At 43.9% G+C, this 22,943-nt stretch overlaps 1 protein-coding gene across 7 annotated transcripts in view; it reads left to right on the top strand.

Moving 5' to 3' along the window:
• Positions 1 to 22,943, top strand: part of DIP2C (disco interacting protein 2 homolog C) — a 401,012-nt gene that overhangs the window by 323,966 nt on the left and 54,103 nt on the right. For 5 of the 7 annotated variants that reach the window (XR_014296333.1, XM_082647854.1, XM_082647851.1 and 2 more), the window contains 4 exons: positions 414 to 582; positions 2,829 to 2,999; positions 16,086 to 16,115; positions 17,500 to 17,561. Coding sequence is in view for 6 of the 7 variants with exons in the window: in XM_082647854.1 (XP_082503980.1) it covers positions 414 to 582; positions 2,829 to 2,999; positions 16,086 to 16,115; positions 17,500 to 17,561 (432 nt within the window). In the remaining variant the exon portion in view is untranslated. The remainder of the gene's footprint in view (positions 1 to 413; positions 583 to 2,828; positions 3,000 to 16,085; positions 16,116 to 17,499; positions 17,562 to 22,943) is intronic. The other 2 variants (XM_082647852.1, XM_082647850.1) reach the window with 1 other exon arrangement.

Genomic DNA, 22,943 nt, shown 5'->3' with positions numbered 1-22,943 from the left:
GCAAGGACTGAGGGCCGTGTCCCAATAAAACTTTATTTACAAAACCAGGCAGCATCTAGTTTGCTAACTCCTGTTCTGAACTTCCAGACCTTTTACCAAAATTCAGTCCTGTGTTTCCCACTGTGAGAGTCCATTCTGTGAATATAGCAGCTTTGAGAGAAACCTAACAGCATCAGAGCTTTGAGATCTTTCAATGAGTGCTCAAAATGGCAGTAACTGCGGATCATAATCCCATAGTTCTTTTGTATTTTTCAGAATGTTTTTGTAAACACGCTTTTGTTTTATATTTACAAATACCGGAGAGTAGAGTTGGTGTGACTGTCCCCTCTTGCAAATGGACAGTAGGTGTTTCTCAGAGGCTGGCTGGTCCCCCATTCTCCATCCTTACTGAGCCCTCCCATCTCTCTGTGCAGCGTGTATTCCGGGCACCAGTCCATCCTCATCCCACCTGCAGAGCTGGAGACCAACCCTGCCTTGTGGCTGCTTGCCGTGAGTCAGTACAAAGTCCGGGATACATTTTGCTCCTACTCAGTGATGGAACTGTGTACCAAGGGGCTGGGCTCGCAGACAGAATCCCTCAAGGTAAGCAGCCCTCAGAGTGCCTGGGGGACACTTGCCAGCATCCTGGGAAAGCACCAGTGTCAGAGGGTGTGGAGTAGATGTGGTGAGGCTAAATGATCCTTCAGAAAAGCCGACATAAGGTCCCCTGTCACCTGAGGTTGACGAAGTTGTTTTCACGTGAAAACCTTGTTTTATAACATGGATGTTTTCCCACTGCCAGAGTTAGAGGTCAGAGTGTATGTTATTGATGTCTTTAATTCTGTTAGGGCTACTTGGAGAGTCCTGAATTGCCTTTTGATTTGTTGGTGAATTCAGTTCTTGAGTGCAGTTAGTTTTATCCCAACGCTGGGGTTCGAGTCATACGTCTAAATTTAGCCACTCATTTCGTTTTCCTTGAGGACCCTGATTGGTAGATCTGGGTCCTAACCAAAATTCATTTTTACAATCCAGTGAACAGTGGCTTGGTTTTATTTTTTAATATTCAATTACCATTATGTGACAATAACAACATTTCCCTTCATTTAAGCCAAGGACTTTTTTTTTTTTTTTTTTTTTTTTTGCGGTACGCAGGCCTCTCACTGCTGTGGCCTCTCCCGCTGCGGAGCACAGGCTCCAGACGCGCAGGCTCAGCGGCCATGGCTCACGGGCCCAGCCACTCCGCGGCACGTGGGATCCTCCCGGACTGGGGCACGAACCCGTGTCCCCTGCATCGGCAGGCCGACTCCCAACCACTGCACCACCAGGGAAGCCCCAAGGACTTTCTGATAGACATATTTTCATAGTAAATTATGTAGTCCTTATTCAAGTAACTAGGAGAGAATAATTATATGACCTATTTTGGTTAATATTCCAACTATTCACTGTTTATATGCTCAGATATGTGTGGGTGTGTATGTATAGATATATACACAGATTATATTTGTGTGTATATATGCACACATACAAATTATCTATACACTTGCCATTAGTAAAGCAATATATTTCTCTCTTCTGAATTTTGTTTTCCTCTTCAGACCTAGTGCATTAAGCTTGAACAAGAAAGCAAAATGCAAGATAACTTTGACATTAAGCTACATAAATAAATATTACTTGAAGTTATATGTTTATACAGCAAAGGAAATTTATAAAATATTATTATTCATGTCCACCTATATTATGCTATAAAATGATTGAGTACGTTTCATGAACTTTACCTATAGGTGCATTTATAAATAACCAAATGAAATAATAAGTGATTTCTAAGCACTTTACATAATTGATTAATTTAACCTTTACAATAGTTCTCTGAAATAGGTCCATTATTGTTTCCATTTTAAAGATAAGGAAACTTAGGTTACAGAGAAATTAAGCACCTTCTCCAAGTTCTTACATTTAGTAAAGTTTGAAGCCAAATTTTGAATCTGTGGCTCCAGGGGCACCATCTCAAAGCCCAGGGTGCATTGCCTCCCAAAACACGCATGTGTCGAGGGTCATTCGTGTTACCTGGACTTAATTTTCCCTGTGTAACTGCACGTATGGAAGATTGTCGTTATCTTGACTCATGTCCCTCCTCAGCTCAGGTGCCCTTGTCAGCTCTCCAGGACGCTGATGGCTCCTGGTGACTGTCCTGTGTAGGGATGGAGACCCTGTCGCTCCCTCGCCTCCTGTTTCATTGCCACTCCCGTTGCGCGTTTTGCTCTTCCTCAGCTCCACTTGGGAGTGTTGTGCTTTTAAGGCACTTCATTGCCTGTCCCGGGTGTTGCCATTTCGTTCACTAGATGGAATTTGGGCAGAACTGAGCTGTGCTTCCTTGTGACAGTTTATCTGGGACCTTTTACGTCTCAGGACATGAAAGGAGAGCTGTGTTTAAGAAGCTGCCCAGATGTTTTCATTTTCCATTCTTACATTAAAAGCAGGTTTCTCATTTCTCTCCGACGGATGTTCCTGTGTATCCATGCTGGCAGGAGTGTATACAAGTGCTTCTGTTCTTCCCCAAACCCTGTCCTTTAATTATTTTATCCACACCTTGTTTTTCTTCAACTTTTCTCCTCATTATGCTTCTTGAATTATTTAAGATATGTTTGTAATGGCATCCTTGATTACCGATATGGGCGTTTTTTTATTTACACATGTTCTACAGCATTTTGGTTAATGGTGCAGACACAGAGAGCCCTGGGAATGAATATCTGTGTGGAGTTTCTGTTGTTGTACAGATCTGGGTAAGGAGCCTGCAGGTCACACCCCTAACACTGGCAAGGCTGACCTCCTACTGCTGTCATTATTTCTAGGCACGAGGACTGGACTTGTCCCGCGTACGGACCTGTGTAGTGGTGGCAGAAGAACGGCCCCGAATAGCACTCACCCAGTCATTCTCAAAACTGTTTAAAGACCTGGGCCTCCATCCACGGGCCGTTAGCACCTCGTTTGGCTGTAGAGTGAACCTGGCGATTTGCTTACAGGTGAGTTTCCTTGATGCCCGTAAGTGCGTGAGTCAGAGTGACTTTTAAAGACAGGCATACAGCGCCACACTGCTCAACATAGTTTCCCCTGCTGATGCTTACCCACATTTAGAAGGTATCTTTCAGTAAATGCATGTGGTTGGTATACACCTTTTGTTTGTTTGTTTTGTTTTGTTTTTAATTATACTCTGCATTTGTCAGTAACCATTATTCATAACTAGCATTCACAGGCTTATTCTGTCCTGGGGCATTTTAAGTTTTGTAACACGAGTAGCAGTTTGTCAAGACCTGTGAAGGCAGGCTCTTTAAAGATGAGATACTAAACAAATGTTTCATTGTGGCAAGAAATCCTGTCTCTTGAAGTACTTAGTCTCTTGTATGCAGACAGTAACTTCTGTAGGAAGAATTCCAGGACATTAAGCAGATTCATGAATTTGCGGCTGGGGTGACGTTGAGGTATATACTTTTTGCTGCATTTCTAAGGCAGAGCTGTAAGTGAGGCTGCCCTCGTAAGATAGCCTTGCATTATATGTGGCAAAAAAAAAAAAAAATGCTTATTTTCTTTCTTTCTCTTCATTAGCCCACTTCAGACCATCTTCACTATTCCTTTCCGTCTCTGAACTCTTAACATGAGATCTAGTCCATGAAGGAAGGGAAAGTCCTATGGGGATCTGTTCCCAGTGCCCTTTGGGCAGCCTCATCCAAAACAAGCCAGCCCAGGGCTCAGCTGCAGGCTTTGTTCCTGGAACATATTAAGAGGACAAGAACTTTGCTCACAGCAGGTGCTGGAGTGCAGGACAGTGGACACAAGCTGGCTCCTGATCTCGCCTCCCTGCCCACCCACTGTCTCTCCCATTTACGACCCAGAGATGCTGCTTACAGTTCCCCTTGGGAGACCTCGGGAAGCTCCTGGTCAGCTCTCTCCCGGCCAGTGCTCTCAGTATCTGGACTCAGCGTGGACTTTGGAGAGGAAGGACTCTCCCCATGTGACCAGTCTGCTGAGCTCGCTTCAGAAAAATTAGCTACAGGAAGGTGTTCTGATTTTCATTGGTGTTCCTTTGCTTCTGTCTTCCTTCTCTTTGAATTAGCTCCATTTCTAAAAATTTATAACTACCAGGGTCCTCTCAAGAGTCAGTTGAACCTTGTTCTATGATTGAAATTAATTCCCTTTTCTAAGAGGTAATCTGAAGAATTGGATTTATCTTGCCAAACTAGTTCTTTAAATATTGAAGTTTTCTTTTCCTATTCACCTTGATCTGTTCTGCTTAAATGTTTCTAGCCATCTGTTCCATGAGGAGAAATGAGAAATACAGAAATCCACTTCTTAAATAAATTTAGCCATAGGATAATGTAATGCTTCCCTTCTCCTGCAAGTAGTGGGGAAAAAAGATCAGGGATCCATGAGAGACAGGCTCTTGGCCACAATATTTCTTCTTCTTTCTCTCTCTCTCAGAATGTTGGCAGATGAAGGGGAGAAGGGCATAGAATAGATCCCATATTAACATAATATCACTTAGCACTTGTCCACTTCATACAGGCAACAAAGCAAGTTCTACTACACTTTATTATACAGAATTAAAACTTTGTAGATACTAGAAATAGAGCACTTATGGTTATTTACCTTTCTATTTTTCATTTATTTCCGTCTACTTATCCAAAATGTTTTAAGAAGTTTTATAGGGAAGCAGTAGGTTAAGTAGGGAAAGTAAAATACACTAAAAATAATTGAAAAGATAGAGGTGACAGAAAATAAGGGTAAGAAGCCGAGAATGAAGTTGGCACACAGGTGTTCGCCACCTCTGTGGCCTAAAACATGAGCTCCATCATTCCTGTGTCCTTAGCACCTAGAACCGTACCTGGTGCTTTGTAAATATTTAATAAATATGTGTTGTAAGAATGTTGGATAAATTAAGTTCTGTACTCCTAATAAAAAGAATAAATATTCTTTTTCTAGAAAACAGTTCCGTCAGTATGACCCCCACATCAGAGCTGACATCCCCAGTCACGGGTCAGGGTGCTGTTCTGGAATGTTGACAGCACCTTTAAGTGTTTTTGTCCATTTTAAGTTTTTCTACTTGGGTGCTTTACTCTCAACTAATTTTCAGCCAGTTTTTCTTTTTCTGAATGGTCAGTATTAGAAAATAGCTGAAAATATCAGTCTGATAGTAGAGATAAATCAAATAAATTAAGTGTATCATACTAAGGAATGCAGACTCTCTGTCCTTGCCAACCCCGGGGCCAGGTGTGCGTCGGGATTACGGAGTTCTCTGGCATTGGGGAGGCAGGAGCCAGCAGGCTGCGAGCAGAACCCCGTAACCGCACACATGGTGTCTCTCGGTGACGCTCCATCCTGTGAGTAGCTCGTGTCAGCCTAAGTCAGAGTTTACTCAGATAAGTGCAAGACACGGTTCTGGCCCTCATGGAACCAGATGGACAGTAAACACAGATGATTTTTTCAGTAAGTGAGTAAAATATTCTTAGTAAAGATAAAATAAGAAGGAAAAGGAGACACACGAGGCAATTTTAGGAAGGGTAGCCAAGAAAGGCCTCTCTATGAGGTGACATTTCAGCCAAGTGCCCTCTGAGGTGAACATACAAAAATTTGGGCAAAGGCAGCATCAAGTGCAGAAGCCTTGAGGCAGGGCTGGTCAGTGGAAATGTTTGTTTTCTATTAATTTTTGCAGAAATTAAAAAATATGTGATTATGGTCCCAAGCAAACAGAGCAGGCATAGCTTGAGGTCTGAGGGCAGAAATCCCATGTCTCTTGTTCCCATTGTGTTTCTCCAGGGCCTGACACATAATAAATGCCTGATAAAGATGTTAAATATACTAAAACTGAATTTTTAAGAATGTTTAGACAAAGAAATGAGGAAAACAACATGAAAAGTTATGAATTTTTTTATAGATTAAGTATTTTTACAAAAGAATATTTATTTTAGGAAACAAAATCAGAAAATACAGACTAGCCAATAAATAAATAACATTCATAAGTCATACCCAGAGATAATCACCATTACTCCCTTGATGTAAAAAAAATTAAAAAAATGCTAAGATAGTTCCTAAATTCCAAACCCGTCCTAAATGTTTAAAGACATTGAGAAGTTTACACCATTTTCCTTGTGGAACACCAGGATTACCAATATATGTGAAATCAGTTAGTGGGCATATTTGTTTTCAGTGGATTTGTTGTTGTTTGAGGACATGTTTTCTCACCTGGATCGCCTGTCGTCCTTCCTCAGGGCCCTTGACTGGACCCTGAGTGCTCAGGTAGAGGGCAGCCCTGCAGGAGGAGGGCAGGTCTCCATCTCCACGAGGTACGTGGGTAGGGACGCGAAGGACGCTGTCCAGACGAGGAATGGAGCCTCATCCGAGCCATGTGGGGTTTACAAGCTGCTCTCGCTGGGGACCACAATATTAGTGTCTGTGGGTCCCCTTCCAGAAGTGCCCCCTGGCCTTGGGGAGGCTGGGCTGTGCAGTGGGCAGGGTGCTGTGACTGCAGAATGAGACGCATCTCATGCCTGAGGTTCTGAACTTACGTGAGATAAATCAGGGCTTGTGTTTACTTCATCAGTGGCACGCCGACCAATCCAGCCTGAGCATCTCTCTCCCCTTTGTACAATTTTACGCTAAATGGCATTCTCTACCGTAGAGTCTTTCATACTTTTACTTCCTGATGCCACAACTCAGGCTGTTCTCTGCCTGAAATGGGCTTCCACCTTCTTCATGTGGCAAAAGGCTGCTTCTCTTTCCAGGTGTCATGTTTTGATTCCTCCAGCTAGAAGTACTTTCCTTCCTCTGAATTCCCATGGCAGGTCATCCCTCCCACTTAATGTTGTCTGCCATAGTTCACAATTATGTACATAAACAACTTCTATCCCCCTGCTCTGTGAAAAACTGTCTTAGAGAACCCAGTACACAACTCACATAGCCACACAGTCACTTCCTGAGACTGAATTTTGTGGAAGTACTGGGTGTCGACTCCTCTGACTGCAAATATGCTTCACATTTGAGAAATTCAGCGTGTTTTTTATTAGCCTCAAGCCTCCTGAGGGAAGTAAGTACATAGCAGTCCTGAGATTTCTCTGAAATGAACTCATGTGAATCTTCATCAGGTAAAAACTCACAGCATCATTTGTAAGTTATCATGAAATGAAATGAAGTGAAATGAAATGAAATGAAACTCAAACGTTTGCTGCTCTTCAGGCTTCTAGCAGCATTTTCATCTCAAACAGTAGCTCCAGGGCCTGCACCTTCAGAAAAAAGACTTCATGCCCAAAAAAGAAAACAAAAAATTCTCTCACAAATGTGTCACACCACTCAATTCCAGGCAGCATCTGGCTAGAGCTGCCTACAACTCACAGAGAGCAAGCTCGGTCGTTTTGTTTTAAGAGGAGAGAAACTGAGGCTCAGAGAAGTTAAGTGAGCTTTCCTGACAAAGCAGAGAAATAAAAACAGCTGCCGGAAACAGAACTGGCATTGCTACTGACAGTGTCATCTAAACAGAGCAACATGTTAAAGAAATCTCACATTTTGCAGTTTTGTCAGGTGCCAATTCCATGTTGTGGTTTATTATGCAAGTGAAATAACAGCCTTGTAAACTGTTTACAAAACTGAACTGTATACAGGCAGGATATCCTGCCTTCGGTTTTTGACTGTTTTCCTGGAACATTTTAAATCAGACCCCCTATTTCCGTGTGACCTAAATCAAACAGCTCAGAAGACGTGCATCTGTGTGCTAGTTGCTGTTCTTCAGTCTGTTGTCACCAGGGGGTGGGGAGGCGGGGGGTGGCGTGTACTAGGAACAGAGTCAGGGCCACCACAAAGGGACTCCTCAATGCCTGCTTTCATGGGCTGTGACATGAAACCCTAGTTTCTTGTAATAGAGAGAATCATGAAAATTGACAAATACATCATTGTCAAGTATGCAAATGAGCAATTAAAAAATTTTACGTATGAGGCAATTGCAAAAGTAGAATAACAGAAAACTGAGACAGTCATAATTTCTGTGATGCTGTTGTTTCGGCTTCTGTATCTTAGAAACCGAGTGACTTGTTTACCCATGTATCATTTTAAGGCAGGAATTGACACATTAATTATTTTGAAATTGTCCTTTTGACATAGTTCAATGGCAAAAGAATGGACTCATAAAATTCAGTGTGGATGACTCTGGTTTTACATGACTCTGATTTCTGCAGAGTATTTTAGACTCTGCAGAAGAAAGAAATTTAGAAGTATGAACCATTTGTTATACTTTGGAATGACATTTCCTAGAATCTTTAGCTGTAAAAATGACTTTAAAGCACTTTTGATTTATTGAACTTATGACAAAAGTAGGCATTAGAAAGATCAAATTATGACTTGTGAGATTGGCTTTAACATAAATTTCCTTAGTTCTGTTAGGAAGTGCCACTGGCTTATTAACCTGCATCAAAAGAGATGTTGTGCTTCATTCACAATTACTCTTTTCAAAAGTATAAGCTGAAAGGTTTTTGGATGTATTAGATTTAGAAATTTAGTTCTTGGTAACAAAAATTAGCATCCTCCTCACCAGCTGAAGAAGGGAGGGGAAATGAGGTCTTCTGCTTTCCAAAAGAAATCTCAATTTTTGTTTTATTAGGAAAAAACTTTTAAGCCACTTTAAACAGAAACTTTGATCTTTATTATATAGAAAAATAACGATTAATTTATCTGAGGAAAGCTTTATTATAAATAGCTGTGTGGAATTAACTCAGTATTTACAGTTATGGTCTTAAATCTTGAAACCTTAAGGTCTTAAACCTTAAATCTTGAAACTCACACAATGAAAGGGAAATACAGCCACCCTGATGATGAGAAGTAGAGTCATTGATTGTTAAAAGAAAAAAAAAGTGGAAGGCTCAGGGTGACATAGATCTTAAGTAATTCTCAAGATAAAATTAATAGTTATAATAAGACTCATTCATTTGAGCCCCCAATTCATTTTCTCCCAACACAGCTTTTAGACGAGGGAAGTGAACATAAGTGAGGTGCCTCTGGGGTTTTCCCATGCTCCAGGGAATTTGTCACATCCACAGAACTTCCACATCCTCTCCTGCTGATGTATGTTGTCCCAGACAATGAAAATTAACATTTGAGTTCATGGGACCTGTATTCTCAATTACCCGTATATCAGTCAGGGTTCTAATTTGTGGGCAGCAGAAACCTTTGGTAACTTAAAAGGAACTTATTAAAATGTCGCTGGGTGGTGTCGCAGACGTGTCCGCCGCCAAGGGCAAGAACATTTGTGCTTCCTCTTGCTGTGAATAGGTGCAGCTACCTGGCAGGCTGGCTTCCAGGAAAGCTGAGCAGGAGAGTGGCAGATGTTTTTAGTTACTACAGAGGGACAGAGGCTTTGTATCCAACCAGGTTGCAAAAGTGGAGGACTTGCCCAAATACAGAAAGAGTTCTGATGCCTGATGACCAAAAATGGAGCAACCAAAGGCTACGTTCATCCCGTTCTTACCCATCACCCCTCCCCCACAAAACCCCACCACAATGCAGTTTTCACTCTTGCAACCAATACCATACCCTTCCTCTGTCCCGAAGAGACAACTGTGGCCAGGTCCAGGGTTTCCAGCTGGTGGCCCTTCCGTCACTGATTCTCTGTAAGCCATAGACTCGATTGTCAAGTTCACCACCACCATCAGATGTCTGATGTGTGCTGGGCACGGGGGCACCGCATGGAACAGAGAATCAGTGCTGGAACTGCCGTAGCCAAGCACGTCTCTCCATCTGAACATTCAGGGGCTTCAGAAATAACCACATGAGGAGTTCGGGGTCCTAGTAGACTGTGATGTTGAACCCACAAGCTTCTCAATCAGATGTTCCCTCTGGTTTGGGTTGTCTCACTATGTTTTCACGTTGGTCTGTGGATCAACGGTCCCCAAGACAAGCCTTTGGGGCACTTTTTCTTGCCAGAGAGTGAAGAGCTGGGCCTGCAGTCTGTGGTCTCTTCTCAGGGACCTTCAGCTCTGTAGCTCAAGGCAGAAACAGATACTGTTTAAATGAATGGGTGAGGCTGTGTTCCTGGAAGACTTTGCAAAAACAGGGGTTTGCTGACCCCTGTGAAAGAGGTTTAATTACCATTTTGCCAAGGTATGGCACGGACATCTGCAGAGTCCAGCCTGGCAGATGAGCTGGATTTTCTCTGCCCTTTGGCTTTTACCAAACCAACTAATCAGTTTCAGATCCCTGTTTCCCTGACAACCACTCCTGATACCAGTTTATAAATCAATCAATGTGCTTAATACTAACCACAATTTTAGCAAAAAATACATTCATTAAAAAGGATTCTGGACTTCCCTTTTTTTCCCTTAGATACTGACTATATCTGTAGTTCCCTGCTGGACTTCCATTTTTGATTAGGATGTATAAGTCACAAGAGACTGTTGTTCTAGCCCTTACTATTGAAACCATCTGGTTAATACACAAAATCATAGCTTTTAAAATTCAGCAGAGAGCCAAGATTCAGAGAAATCTAAATGAACTAAATCTTTCAGAGAGAAGAGACCTACAATTGTTTTCACCCCTTACAGGGGAGCAGGAACCAGCCAAACTTTTTTGAGAATGTTAACAGCAGTAAATAGCTTGGCAAGAGGATGAGAATCCCAGGGACCCCCAGCCCAGTCATTCTACATACCCCCCACCAACTCCCCACAGACCTCACCTACTCCAGAGGGCAGTATGCAAAAGCCAAGAACAGAGCAGGAGCTGAGAGAATCCAGCTGCAGTTCTGTGGGCCTCTGGTGAGTTAAAGCAACAGGTCTCTGAAGTCTGAGGAGGGGCCCTGGAAGTGAAAAAATTTCCTCAGTGAGTGGAAAGCAGAGGTCCTGAGGGCTGGAAGGAGAGCAGAAAAGCTGAGAGCCCCTCTCTGGAGAGCCTCAGATCATCTGGTGTACCACCCTTGCACTCCAAAGACGGAGGTGGGATAGGGAGGCCAAGCACATCTCTCTCAGGCCCCCAGGGCCTTCCCCAAGTGCAGATCTTGCCTTCCAAAGGCTAGGGGTTGGGCAGCAGAATGGAGAGGAAAGAGAAGCAGCCAGTCGTGCAAAAAGCTGGCAGCCAAGCTATGAAGCAGAAAGAGATCTCCCACAGTTTGGAAAGCAAGTCTCTAAGCTATAAAGCATAAAGAGGTATCCAGAATCTTACTAGTGCTCAGATCCAAAGTCCTGATTATGCTCACAGGTATGGGAAGCCAGCATGAATGAAATCTAACGTTGCCACAAATCCCAGACCAAGCTCACTCAGACACACAAACTAGTGGGCTGACAGGAGAGAGTGTGCCCTTTTCTGGGGGTAAATGTTTTTACTTCAGTCTCCACTGTGCTTTTAAACACAATGTTTGCTTTACAATCAAAATCAAAAAGACGTGCAACGAAGAAAGAAAATAGGATACATGGCCATGAAAGGACACGGTCAATAGAGTCAGTAGAATAGACATGTTGGATTTATCAGAGACTTTAAAATAGCTATGGTAAATATGTTAAAGAATCTAGTTGGAAAGGTATACACCTTGCATGGAGAGATGAGGAATATCACAGAAAGATAGAGACCACAAAACAGAGCCAAATGGAAATGCTAGAAATGAAAACTGCAGTCTTAAAAATTCCTCATGGTTTAATAGCAGACTGAATGCAGCAGGGAAAGGGTCAGTGAGTGATCTTGAAATCCAGTCAATAGAAATTATCCAGACTGAAACGCAAGAGGAACAGGAATGAAAATAAAATGGGATAGCCTCTGAGATCTGTGGAATAGCAGGTTGTCTAACATGCATGTAATAGGAGTCCCAGAAGGAGGGGGTGAGAGAAAATGGGACAGAAGAACAATTTAAAGACCCAGCGGCCAAAACTGATGAGAGAGATCAACACACAGATTCAAGAATCTCAGTGAACACCAAACACAGTAGCTTAAAAAAACACACCTACACACATCATCACCAAAGTGCTGAAAGCCAACAGCAGAGACATTCTTAAAGCAGCTGCAAAATGAAGATGTATTATGTAAGGGGGACAATAATAAAAATGATGCTGAACTCTCATCAGATACAGGGGAAGCCAGAACACAGTGGGATGAGTGACTGGCAAGGTCAAATTTACAGTGTTTGACATCCTATAAAAAATTATCAGGCAGGGACTTCCCTGGCAGTCCACTGGTTAAGACTCTGCACTTCCACAGCAGGGGGCATGGGTTCGATCCCTGGTCGGTGAACTAATATCCCATATGCCACACAGTGCAACCAAAAAATATATATATTACCAGGCATACCAAGAAGCAGGTACAGATCCACAATGAGGAGAAATATTAGTCAATCAAAACTGAACCATACTGACACAGATGTTGAATTTATAGACAAGGACACTAAGTTATTTTAACTGTATTCCACATATTCAGAAAGTTAAGAAAAGACATGGAAAATTTAAAAAAAAATAAGTTGAACTTCTAGAAATGTAAACTATAATATGTGAGATGAAAAATACACTGGATGGAATCAATGGCAGAAGAAAAGATTAGTGAACTTGAACAGATAGAAACTTTCCAAAATGAAACGTGAAAAAAGTATTTTTTTAATGGAAAGTACATCAGTGAAATCGGGGGAAACTTCAAGGGACTTAGTATACATATAATAGGAGTTCCCATGAAAGAGGAAAAAGAAGAGTACGGTCTAGAAAAAAATACATGAAGAAATATATCAAATTTGATGGAACTATAAACCCACAAATCCCACTGCTCTAATGTAACGTGAAGGAAACTGCTTAACTAAATTGCCCAAAACCAATGATACAGGGAAAAGCAGATGAAAAAAATCAAGTTACAGAGGAACAGTGATGAGAATGACATCAGACTTCTCATCAGAAATGTAAGCAAAGAGACAGTGGAAAACAGCTTTTAAATACTAAAAGAAAAATACTGTCAACCTAGAATTTCATAGTAGTCAATGGAAATATCTTTCAAGAGCAAACTTGAAATAAAAACTTTTTAGCCATACAAAAGCTGAGAATCAACTACTAGCAGGCCCACAGAGCAAGAAATATTAAAGGAAATCCTTTAGGCAGAAGGGAAATGATACCAGTTTGAAATCTGGGTCTGTACAAAAGAATGAATGATGCTGGAAATGGCAAGTGCATAGGTAAACATATAAGATGTTTTTCTTATTGAGTCTCTTTAGAAGGTAATTGACTGCCTTTACAAAACTTGTAATATACTGTAGGGTTTATATCATCTATAAAAGTCAACTGGTGACAGCAACTGCCCAGAGTTTGGGAGGGAAAAATGGAAGTATACTATCATAAGGTTCTTCCAACATGTGAATTGGTGTAATACCGCTTGAAGGTAGACTGGAAAATTAAAGATGTATGCTATAAGCCATAAAGTAACCACTAGAATTAGAAAAACAAAGAGTTGTAGCTAATAAGCCAACAGAGGAGAGAGAGTGGATCTATAAAAGAAGGCAGAGAAAAGGTGGGGGGATAGATGGGATGAATTATAAACAACAAAAAATAGATTTAAGCATAATCACATCAATAATAAATATAAATCCTCTATCACTTCATTTAAGATGCAGAGATCATGAGGTTGGAGTTTTAAAAAGCAAGACCCAGTTATATATAGCCTAAAACAAACACGGTTTAAAAATAAAGACACAAATAGATTAAAGGTATAAGCATGGAAAAGTTGCACCATACTAGTGCTTATCAAAAGAAAGCTGAAATCTCAGTTAAAATAGTGAAAACATCATTATTAATACACAGATCTGCTAGGAGGACCAAAGAATGTGCCTTGGGGTCATGCAGGCAGAAACACTGCTTAAAGGTCGGGGGGAAGAGCCCACTGATGAGCCACTTTGCTGTGCCCATACCCTGCTGGAATCCAGTCCTGCAGAGCTGCCTCCTGTGCCCCCAGTTATGGGAAACTCCCTCAACTCCTCAAACACCAGCACAGTAGATATGCCCAGTATCAGTACTCTGGAACTGTGTCTTTATATCACGTTTCTGCTTAGAATTTGCTACTTAAGCTTAAGGAGTTATGTGCTAATACTAGATTGTACTGATGCTATAGTATGTGAGTTGCTGAATAGAAAAGTACCACTCAGCCGAGGTGTTCAGATAAGTACTGGGTTGAATTGGCTGTGCTGTGTTTGGGATGTGAGTCTGTATATCTACAGCTGAGATTTAAATGTAACTCATTTGTTCAATAAGTGCTTGATACCTAACTGATACACTTTTATGACAATAAGAAAAAATGATTTTTACTGTATGTCCATGTGTCACTTTTTATTATACAACTGAACATTAAAGTTAATCCTCTTTTCTGATTAATATAACTTGCAATTTCAAACACGTTTCGACTTCATTTCTGATAAACTTTGGTTGGAATCGATAGCTTTGCTTTCTTGCTGGTCCCTTCTGGAAGTATTCCGTTATCTTTAAATACTTAGGAGCGTACGCCTTAGTTAAAGGAACTCCAGCTTGCATTCTTTGGCAAAGTAAAGATTTTGTTAAATATGCACTCCCTACTATTTATCTTGAAATCTCAGAGTTTTCTACCTTAGGGTTTTTGAAACTTGGAAACACCTGTACATTAACTCTTCGTTCACGTCTCCCTCATTAGTCAGTAGACCGATTTTGCTCCAGATGTTATCTCCTCCACGCATTTACAAGATAGGAAACGTGTTCCCAGTCATGTGTATTTTTCTTCTGAGATACTACTTTGAGTCATTATTTTTAAAAATTGTGAATTAGAATAATTTAGAGAGAGAACATGGACTTAGTTTTGTTCCAATTAATGTTTGGGATTCAAAGAATCATGAGAGAAATTATTTAAATTATTGCATTTAGCTTGAAGAGACCCAATGAAAGTCGTGTGTGCCTTCCAGGTGCACACACCTTTCCTGGCCCTCTTCTCTTTCCTGGAGTCCTGCCTCAGTTTTCTAAAAATAGAGATGCTGAGAGAAAGCAGTAGCCATGGTTACCACAGTGAAGGAAGTCTCAGAGAGAAGGATGGAATCGTAATTTTTAAATCTGGAACCATTGCTTTTTTTTTTTTTTTTAAATAGACTTGCCTCCAAGTTGCGTGATGATAGTTTTTCAGTCTGGCCTTGTTTATTCACAAATTGCTGCCTCAGGAAACCTAGTGAAGAGCTCCTTCTTTGTTGCTGCTGCTGTTGTCTCTGGAGCCCACCTAGTGACTGTGATGACGGGGTCAGGACCGCCAAGGGAGAACTTGGCCCTGTTCTAGTTTTCTAGGAGTGTTTGGGAAAGACACCGGGTCAGCCAGGGAATACACAACATCAGAGAAGTTTGCCCACGTTGCTTTCTGGAGTCTTTCCCCCGTGGGAATAGATGCTTTAACAGGGGTAGAGGTGGGCACCAAAACCGTGGAAGACAAGAGAGAAATGAAGGCAGTGTCTCTGAGGACAGAGCTGAGGGTGAAGCAGGGTGCTCACTGGGGGGTCCCTCCCCGCACCGCTGAGCTAGACCACCTAGGAGCCCAAGGTTTGATTCACGCTTCACTCGTACTCTGACCTCTTTTCTTGTCCTAATCTTGTAGGTGAGTAGGGCTGATTTTAGATCCACAAACTTCCAGGCTCCCCTTCATTGTTGTAGTAAGAAACTTGAAACTATTTCAGTGAGGAACACTTGACAGATTTGGCCAATAAAATTCATACTCCCCACTTTCTCAGAAAAGAAAAGAAACTAGAGAAAGGTACCATAAAATCAAAACCCACTGACCATATGTATTAAAAGCAATTACTCAGGTCCACCTTCCCGTGGCTAGTCATCTGTTACTCTCCTCTGTTGCTCTGTGGATATGTGGACATCTTTTTAGATTTTTTTTAACCTTTAATGGTACAGTGATTGATTTTAACGACTTCCATATTTGACATTGTTTTTGATCTTCTTTTTACTTTGTTCCCTGCTTTTTGCATTTTCCTCCCCACCCCTCTCTCTTCTTCATCCCACTTTTATTGTTGGGTTGTTTGTTTATGTGTCTGTGTGTGTCCTGGATTTTCGGTGTCTGTTGGTCTGGTGTCCTCACCTCTCCTCTGCTCCCACCTCCTGCTGCTGTAGCCCCACCGGCTGTGGAAGCTGGCTGAGAAGGTAGGGATTTCCCGCTCATCCACACCAGTGCCTGCTAACCACCACCGTCTCGTCAGCTCCCAGCAGTGGGCAGACTAGGAGTTGAGTGCAGAGATGGGCTGGGCTTCTAGACCCGTGGTCAGGAGGGCTGACGGCCAGCGCGGTGTCACTTCTCAGATCTTGTCAGACGTCTCGCGTTTGTGACAAATGCTGTGCCTCCATTTATACCATCAGTTTGGGGTCATCTCCGTTTTATTTCATTTTCCACTTCTAGTGACCTGTTTTCTGATTTGTTTGTTTTTAATTGGCCTCTTATGGTTATGTGCTTTGCATTACTCAGACCACAAACCGCTTCTCCACTCAGCGCTGGTCTGTAACACAGCTCCCCCAAGCAGTCACAGATCAGCGAGGGCACCGTGGCCACACGGCAGTGCAGCTCCTCCTCCAGGCTGATTGCATGTGCTTTCTCTGTGGGGAGGATTATCGGGGGGGCCAGTATGGTACAACAAAGGTGTCTTTATTTTTATCTTTTTCTTATATTTAAACGTGCCTTTGGTATAAGATTAAGATTCTCTCGTGAGGAATTTTAGTGTAGTTCTTCAAATAAATTCTGAGAGGCTCCCTTATTTTTTGGCAGATTTTTCTTAGGTTCTGTCTTTTTCTACCCAAGGTATTGCATTACTTTCCCAAGAAATGTATGTAGAATTTTGGTTTGTAATGCAGCTTTAATGCCATTGCTCTTACATGAGCAGAGATCACTGTTCAGAAGTCAACTCAGCATATATTTTGAAGAGATTTATGATGCCAAGATAAGGTTTCTGGACCCTGTGGTAAATGAATAGTTCAGAACACAGGGTGCTGCCCAGATGACCAGTGGTAAACACACAACCTCCCTGACTTATGTCTTGGGCAGAAATGGCCTCCCGCATTGGAGGAAAACCAAGGCACAATTAGAACTAGAAGGAACAAGGTCATTATCTTTTATCTCTTCTTCCTTAATCTGTCAGCTCACGTCACGTGTTCTGCTTCAATATCTTGAGCCCTAAAAATACACCTTTTGGGATGCATGTGGTGAAAATCTCTCAGCAAATGATGCTTCACATCCTCAGCGACCTGCTTTTGCCAAAATGCTGCCTCTGTAGTTTCAGCCTTCTTTTATTTGGCAAGATGCCCCTTTTCTTTCTAATTTTCATAAATGTGGTTGACAGTCAAGCCGTGTGAAAGTCCAGTATTATCTTTATAAGATGTTCCTTTCGGAGTTGGGTTATCAGTTGAGAGGTGTGGCTTTAGTGCTTTTGGGTTTTGTTCAGGCTTTACCATAGAAATGCTCCCTAGCCAGTAGGAAACACAGACCCAGCTCCTCCAAAGCAAACTCGTGTTAACCTCACTGTGTCCTTGCTTGCAGGGGACCTCGGGGCCCGATCCGACCACCGTCTACGTGGACATGAGAGCTCTGAGACACGACAGGTATTGTGATTTTTGTCTTCTTGGTGCCTGGCGTGCAGGGTTCCTTCTAGAAGGAGTACAGAATCATCTGCTCCAAACAAGGTGGTTCATTGAGCGAGCTTTCACAACTCTCCACATTTACTGCGTGAGGTACCCAGTGAGCAACCAAATTCTTGTTTTCAGACACAAATGACAACGGTTGGCCCAGAGCCGTTGCAACCAGAGTTGCTTTTTCTCACAGTCTGCCCAGAAGACTTGGTCCTTTACTTGAACGCTCTAGTCAGGCACCATTGTGCACCTGATAAAATATCAACACTGCCCACATTTCTTTACATGAATTGAAAATTTGTGTCAAGGCTTTTCCATGAAAAACTAAAATATAAGCCAGGTGACCTTTCTGTGCAGCTTCCTAAGCAGCCTTGAGCAAGAACGAAAGGGGGTGTTGCTAGTGAGTGCTTGTGAGTTCACCTTGAGGGAGGGAAGGTGGAGACAAGATGAGGAATCTTTAGCAGAACTTCTGCTCCCAAAGGGGTCCCTCCTGACATGCGTGAGGGGGAAGAGAGAATGCTATCATTTTCCTATAGACTTCCCCACTGATTAGGTCATTTCTTTGGGGGTAGTTGTGGAGATGCCCATTCACTGATGCTTCTATGACATGTTAATAGTAAGCGTGAACTCTAGTAGAAGGTGTCCTTTTGTAAATTACTAGAGGTGCTTGTGGACGCGTTGTGAGGGCCGGATACTGTGCTGCTGTCTGCGTGTCCTCACGTGGTGCCTACTGACGTGTGCACTGTGCTCACAACACCTGGGAGAGCAGAGGGAAAGCTGTGGGTGGGAAACCAGGAGCCCCCAGCCTGGCCTGGCTGAGCGTGTTCTTCCAGGATACTGAGTCCTGTGTGTGAGTGAGTGTGTCAGGGGCAGAGCTGCAGGGGCTGAGAAGGGGCCAGGTGTGCCATGCAGGCTCAGGTATCCTGGGGAATGCCAGCCCCCACTCACACCAGGGGTTCCCAGCCGGGTGCTTGTACCCCCAGTGGACGAGTTACCATGTTGCCATGTCTTATTAGCATAATCTGGGGAGTGTTACTGCTGGTATGTTGGGGGGGCAGAGGCCAGGGATGCAGCCATACATCCTACAGTATGCAAGACAGACTCCTGCCGCACAGCAAATGACCAGCATGGCAGCAGTGCCGAGACCAAGAAACGCTGCATCCACCTAAACACATCACACTTAAAGGTGCTTCCCGGCCCTTGTAGCCCTCATTTTAGACCCTGCTATTCACAGGGAATCACAGGATACAGCCCATCTGGTGGCAGAGAGAACCACTGGCCCACCAGAGCATACCGGCCCACTAGAGCAGAGCTCCATCCAGAACATTTTCAAAATGCAGACACTTAGCTCTGAAGAGATTAAATAACAGTGTTTCAGGGGCATAAATTCCAAATACAACTTCTGGGCTTTAAAAAGAAATCTACTTTACTCCCTATAAAAATCATTTGAAAAAAACTTTATAACTTCAGAAGCTGAAAAACAGCTCATCAAAGAATCGCCGTTTGAGTAATATTTATGCAGTTCTGTCTGTGACCTGGCCCTCAAAACACATGAAGATCAAATTTGTAAGACCATTTAGATAAAAACTGCTGATCTTTGGGGCCTGAGAGGGTAGGTTACAGTCTCAGACGGACTTACAAGAATAGTAATCAGGAAAGGACAGTTGGTCCCATTGTGTGTTACAAATCTCCTGGAGTACCAGGGATGGTTGGGAGTGGGGTTCAAGGGGTTTTCTTTCCTGGAAAAGGAAAGAAATCTAGAAACTCCTTTCTGACGGCTTTGTGACCTACCTTCTTAACTATCTTCAGTGTGGCAGATCTTCCTATTGAGAAAAGTTGTGATTTAGGAAAAGTGAAATTGGAACCCGTACGATGTATCATGGTAAAGTAATAAAAGTCCAGTATCAGATTGATTTCACTGTTCTAGAAAGAGCCAGGAGACCTGAGTCATAGTAGGAGTTTCTTTTCCTAATCTTTTGACTGTGGGAAGTCTGTATCCTTTTAAGTGACACTTCTGTTCTAATCTGTAAAATAATCTCTTATAATACATTTCCTGACTTGGTCATTCAAAACAGAAGTAAAAGTGCTTTGTGAACTGGAAATTGCAGTGCAGTCCTACGTTAGTGACGCTGTCAGGAATGTCATCGACCTTTACAATTAAGGGTAGCATCGCCCAGTGTCAGAGGGATCCCACCCCCGCCCTGTCCAGGCCTCGTGAGAAAGCCTCAGAGTCGTCCCCGCCTCTGTCCCTGGAGCACTCTCCAGCCTCGCGTTTCACATTCTCAGCTCTGTCCTGCGTCAGAGGACAGGCATGGCTGGGAGCTGAGGGGCCGTCAGACACCAGAAACGCGTGCACTGGACTTGTCCCTTCCTCGTCTTCGTCAGGGTTTGACTTAAGAAACCAAAGCAAAGTCCTGCCCTTGCACGTGGTGTTCTGCTGGTTTCTGTCCCTGGAGGCACCCTCGCGCAGTCACAGCAGGGAGCCTTCTCCCTGGGCTGGCTTGGTGCTGCCACTCGCAGCTCCTCCAGGCTGAGGTCCTGCTGCACGCCCGGGCTCATCGCCGCTCTCTCCTGATGGGCCCCTTCTTCTGAAGGGGGCAGAAACCCAAATAGGTGTCTTACGTTAAGGAGTAATTACCGTGTCCCTTCCTGGAAGGCACTGTCCTCCCCCTGCTGCCCAGGGACATGGGAGACTCGGCCCAGGGCCACCCCGGACGCAGGAACGCCGTGCACGCTTCGTCCTGGCCGCCCAGTGCACGCCGCTGGGCCCTGTCAGCTCCTCTTCCTGTGTGTCTGGGCTGGCCGCTGGGCAGTCCAGCACCCCCGTCCTCTTGACCTGCTCCGTCAGGATGTGCCCACGCTGGGCTTTTGTCCGTGGTTCTGAAGTGACCGGCTCCTGACAGCAGCTGTGGCGCTGCCAAGCCCTCCTGTGGGGAAGGTGCTGTGGTTTCCTGATTGTGGCGCATCTCCAGAGCCACTGGGTTACGGTGTGTGGGCAGGCGCGGTCCCCGGAGGAGAGAGCCTCCCCTCCCTGTGGTGCAAGCCTGGGAAGGGCTCCTACTGAGTTTCCTGTATTTCTGTGAGTCACTCGCCCTCCCGTGTGTGCTGCCTGTGTGTGTAGCTCCCAGCTCTTTCAAAAGATACATCTCTGTCTCCTCCTGTAAGGGGTGGTTTTCTCTTTGCTCTGTGGATATTTTCAAGCGAAGGAACGGCCACCCGTGTGGCATTTGCTGGCAGGACAGGACCACCCCTGAGTGATTCCAGCGCCCCCTTCCTGCTTGCCTGTGAATTGCTGACAGAGAGCACCGTTTCATACTGACCAGGGAAGAAATTCTTTGTTCTGTCCTTACGTTTGCCCTCCGTGCTGGCCCAGGTCCCTGCCACCACTCAGCAGCCCAGCCAGGAGGCCGCAAGGAAGTTCTTAGCGGTAGGGTTTCCCACATTTCAGGTGACATCCTCAGGTGACATCCCATTTGCCTGCCTTCCTCAGAGGCTTCAGCTCAGCAGGGAGGGTCAGGAGACAAGATAAACTCCTAAACTCCGAGAGCAGGGGAGGCCTGCTGGCCAGAGAGGCAGAGGCCGGCCAGTGTGTGTGGCCAGCAGTCCCACTACTGAAGGAGGACCGGGCCATGGACTCCACTCCCCATGTTGGCGGGAACCTTGGGGTCTGAGAGGAGGAGAAGCACAATGTCTGGGCTCGAGTCGCAGGCCAGGGCACTTGCTCCCACTCTTGGCTCAAGTGGCCTGGTTCCATTCATGACACCAGGTGCCCCGCTCAGAAGTCATCCCTGTCATGGTGCCACGGCCAGAGCTACCTGAGTGGTGGCTGTGAGTGGACAAAGAGCAGAGCGTAGCTTATCCAGAACAGCCCTCATTTTTGGCAAAGGTTTTGCTCCCTTCCCTTGCCTGACGGTCTGGCCTTTGTAGGACACCCAGCCTACTCGCTGGCCAGCTGCCCTGCCCATAGCAGCAGCCAGACTAGGTGGGCTGAGCCAGCCGCTACCTCGGCCCCTTTCTCTTTCATTCTTTCCCTCTTTCCTCACCCCTGCTTCTGCCCACTCATAATCTTCCCAGCCAATTGGGCCTCTTTCTTTATTGCTTTCTCCATCCGTAGCCAGTTGCCAATACCCACACTCCACAGTCGGCCAGCCAGCACTTGGACACAGGCTTCTTCACTTAACCTAACTACTTAAATTGGCCTAATTTAGTCAGTGTAACGGGCTGCAGCCTCCTGACCCAGCAGGCTATAAAAAGTTATCATTCCCAGCATTGATATTTCCTGCAAGCATCACATCTGTCTGAAAGCTGCTACAGGTGAAGTTCCATGGATTCTTCGTGCTCTAATGGTAATTTTTAATTATAACCCACCCTAAATTAGCATAATGCTACCTGGGTCCTAGAAGAGTTTTAGTCCCTTTTAATTGTCTTAATGCAGCCCGTAGTTTATGTTTGAAGGATGGCATCGTTAAGCCTGTTGGCGTACAGGCAGACCTCAGAGATTCTGTGGATTTGATTCCAGACCCCCTCAGTAAAGGGAATATCACAATAAAGCAAGTCGCACGAATTTTTTGGTTTCCCAATGCATATAAAAGTTATGTTTACACTATACTGTAGTCGATTAAGCGTGCAATAGCATTATGTCTGAAAAAAACAAAGTATACATACCTTAATTTTAAAATATTTTGTTGCTAAAAAACGCTCACCGTCATCTGAGCCTTCAGTGGGTTATAATCTTTTTGCTGGTGGAGGGTCTCCCCTCAGTGTGGCCGGCTGCTGACTGAACAGGGTGGTCCTTACTGAAGGTTGGGGCGGCTGTGGCAGTTTCTTAAAATAGAACAGCCAGGAAGTTCGCCACTGACTCTTCAGGAAGGATTTCTCTGTAACACGCAATGCTGATGACAGCATTTTACCCACAGCGGAACTTCTTTCAAAACTTGGATCAGTCTTCTCCAACCCTGCCCCTGTTTTATCTACTAAGTTTATGCCATATTCTAAATCCTTTGTTGTCATTCCAACAATCTTCACAGAACCTTCACCAGGATAGATTCCATCTCAAGAAACCACTTTCTTTGCTCATCCATAAAGTAACTCTTCATCTGTCCAAGTTTTCTCATGAGATTGCAGAAATTCAGTCACATCTCAGGCTCCACTTCTAATTCTAGTTCTTTTGCTGTTTCTACCACATCTGCAGTTACTTCTTCCGCTGAAGTCTTGAACCCCTCAAAGTCGTCCAGGAGGGTTGAAATCAACTTCTTCTGAACTCCTGTTAATGTTGATATTTTGACCTCTTCCCGTGAATCATGAATATTCTTAATGGCATCTAGAATAGTAAATCCTTTCCAGAAGGTTTTCAAT

Source organism: Grampus griseus (genome assembly GCF_964374135.1).
Source record: "Grampus griseus genome assembly, chromosome: 2".
NCBI classification, from domain to species: domain Eukaryota; kingdom Metazoa; phylum Chordata; class Mammalia; order Artiodactyla; family Delphinidae; genus Grampus; species Grampus griseus.
This window is presented reverse-complemented; position numbering and strand designations above follow the sequence as displayed.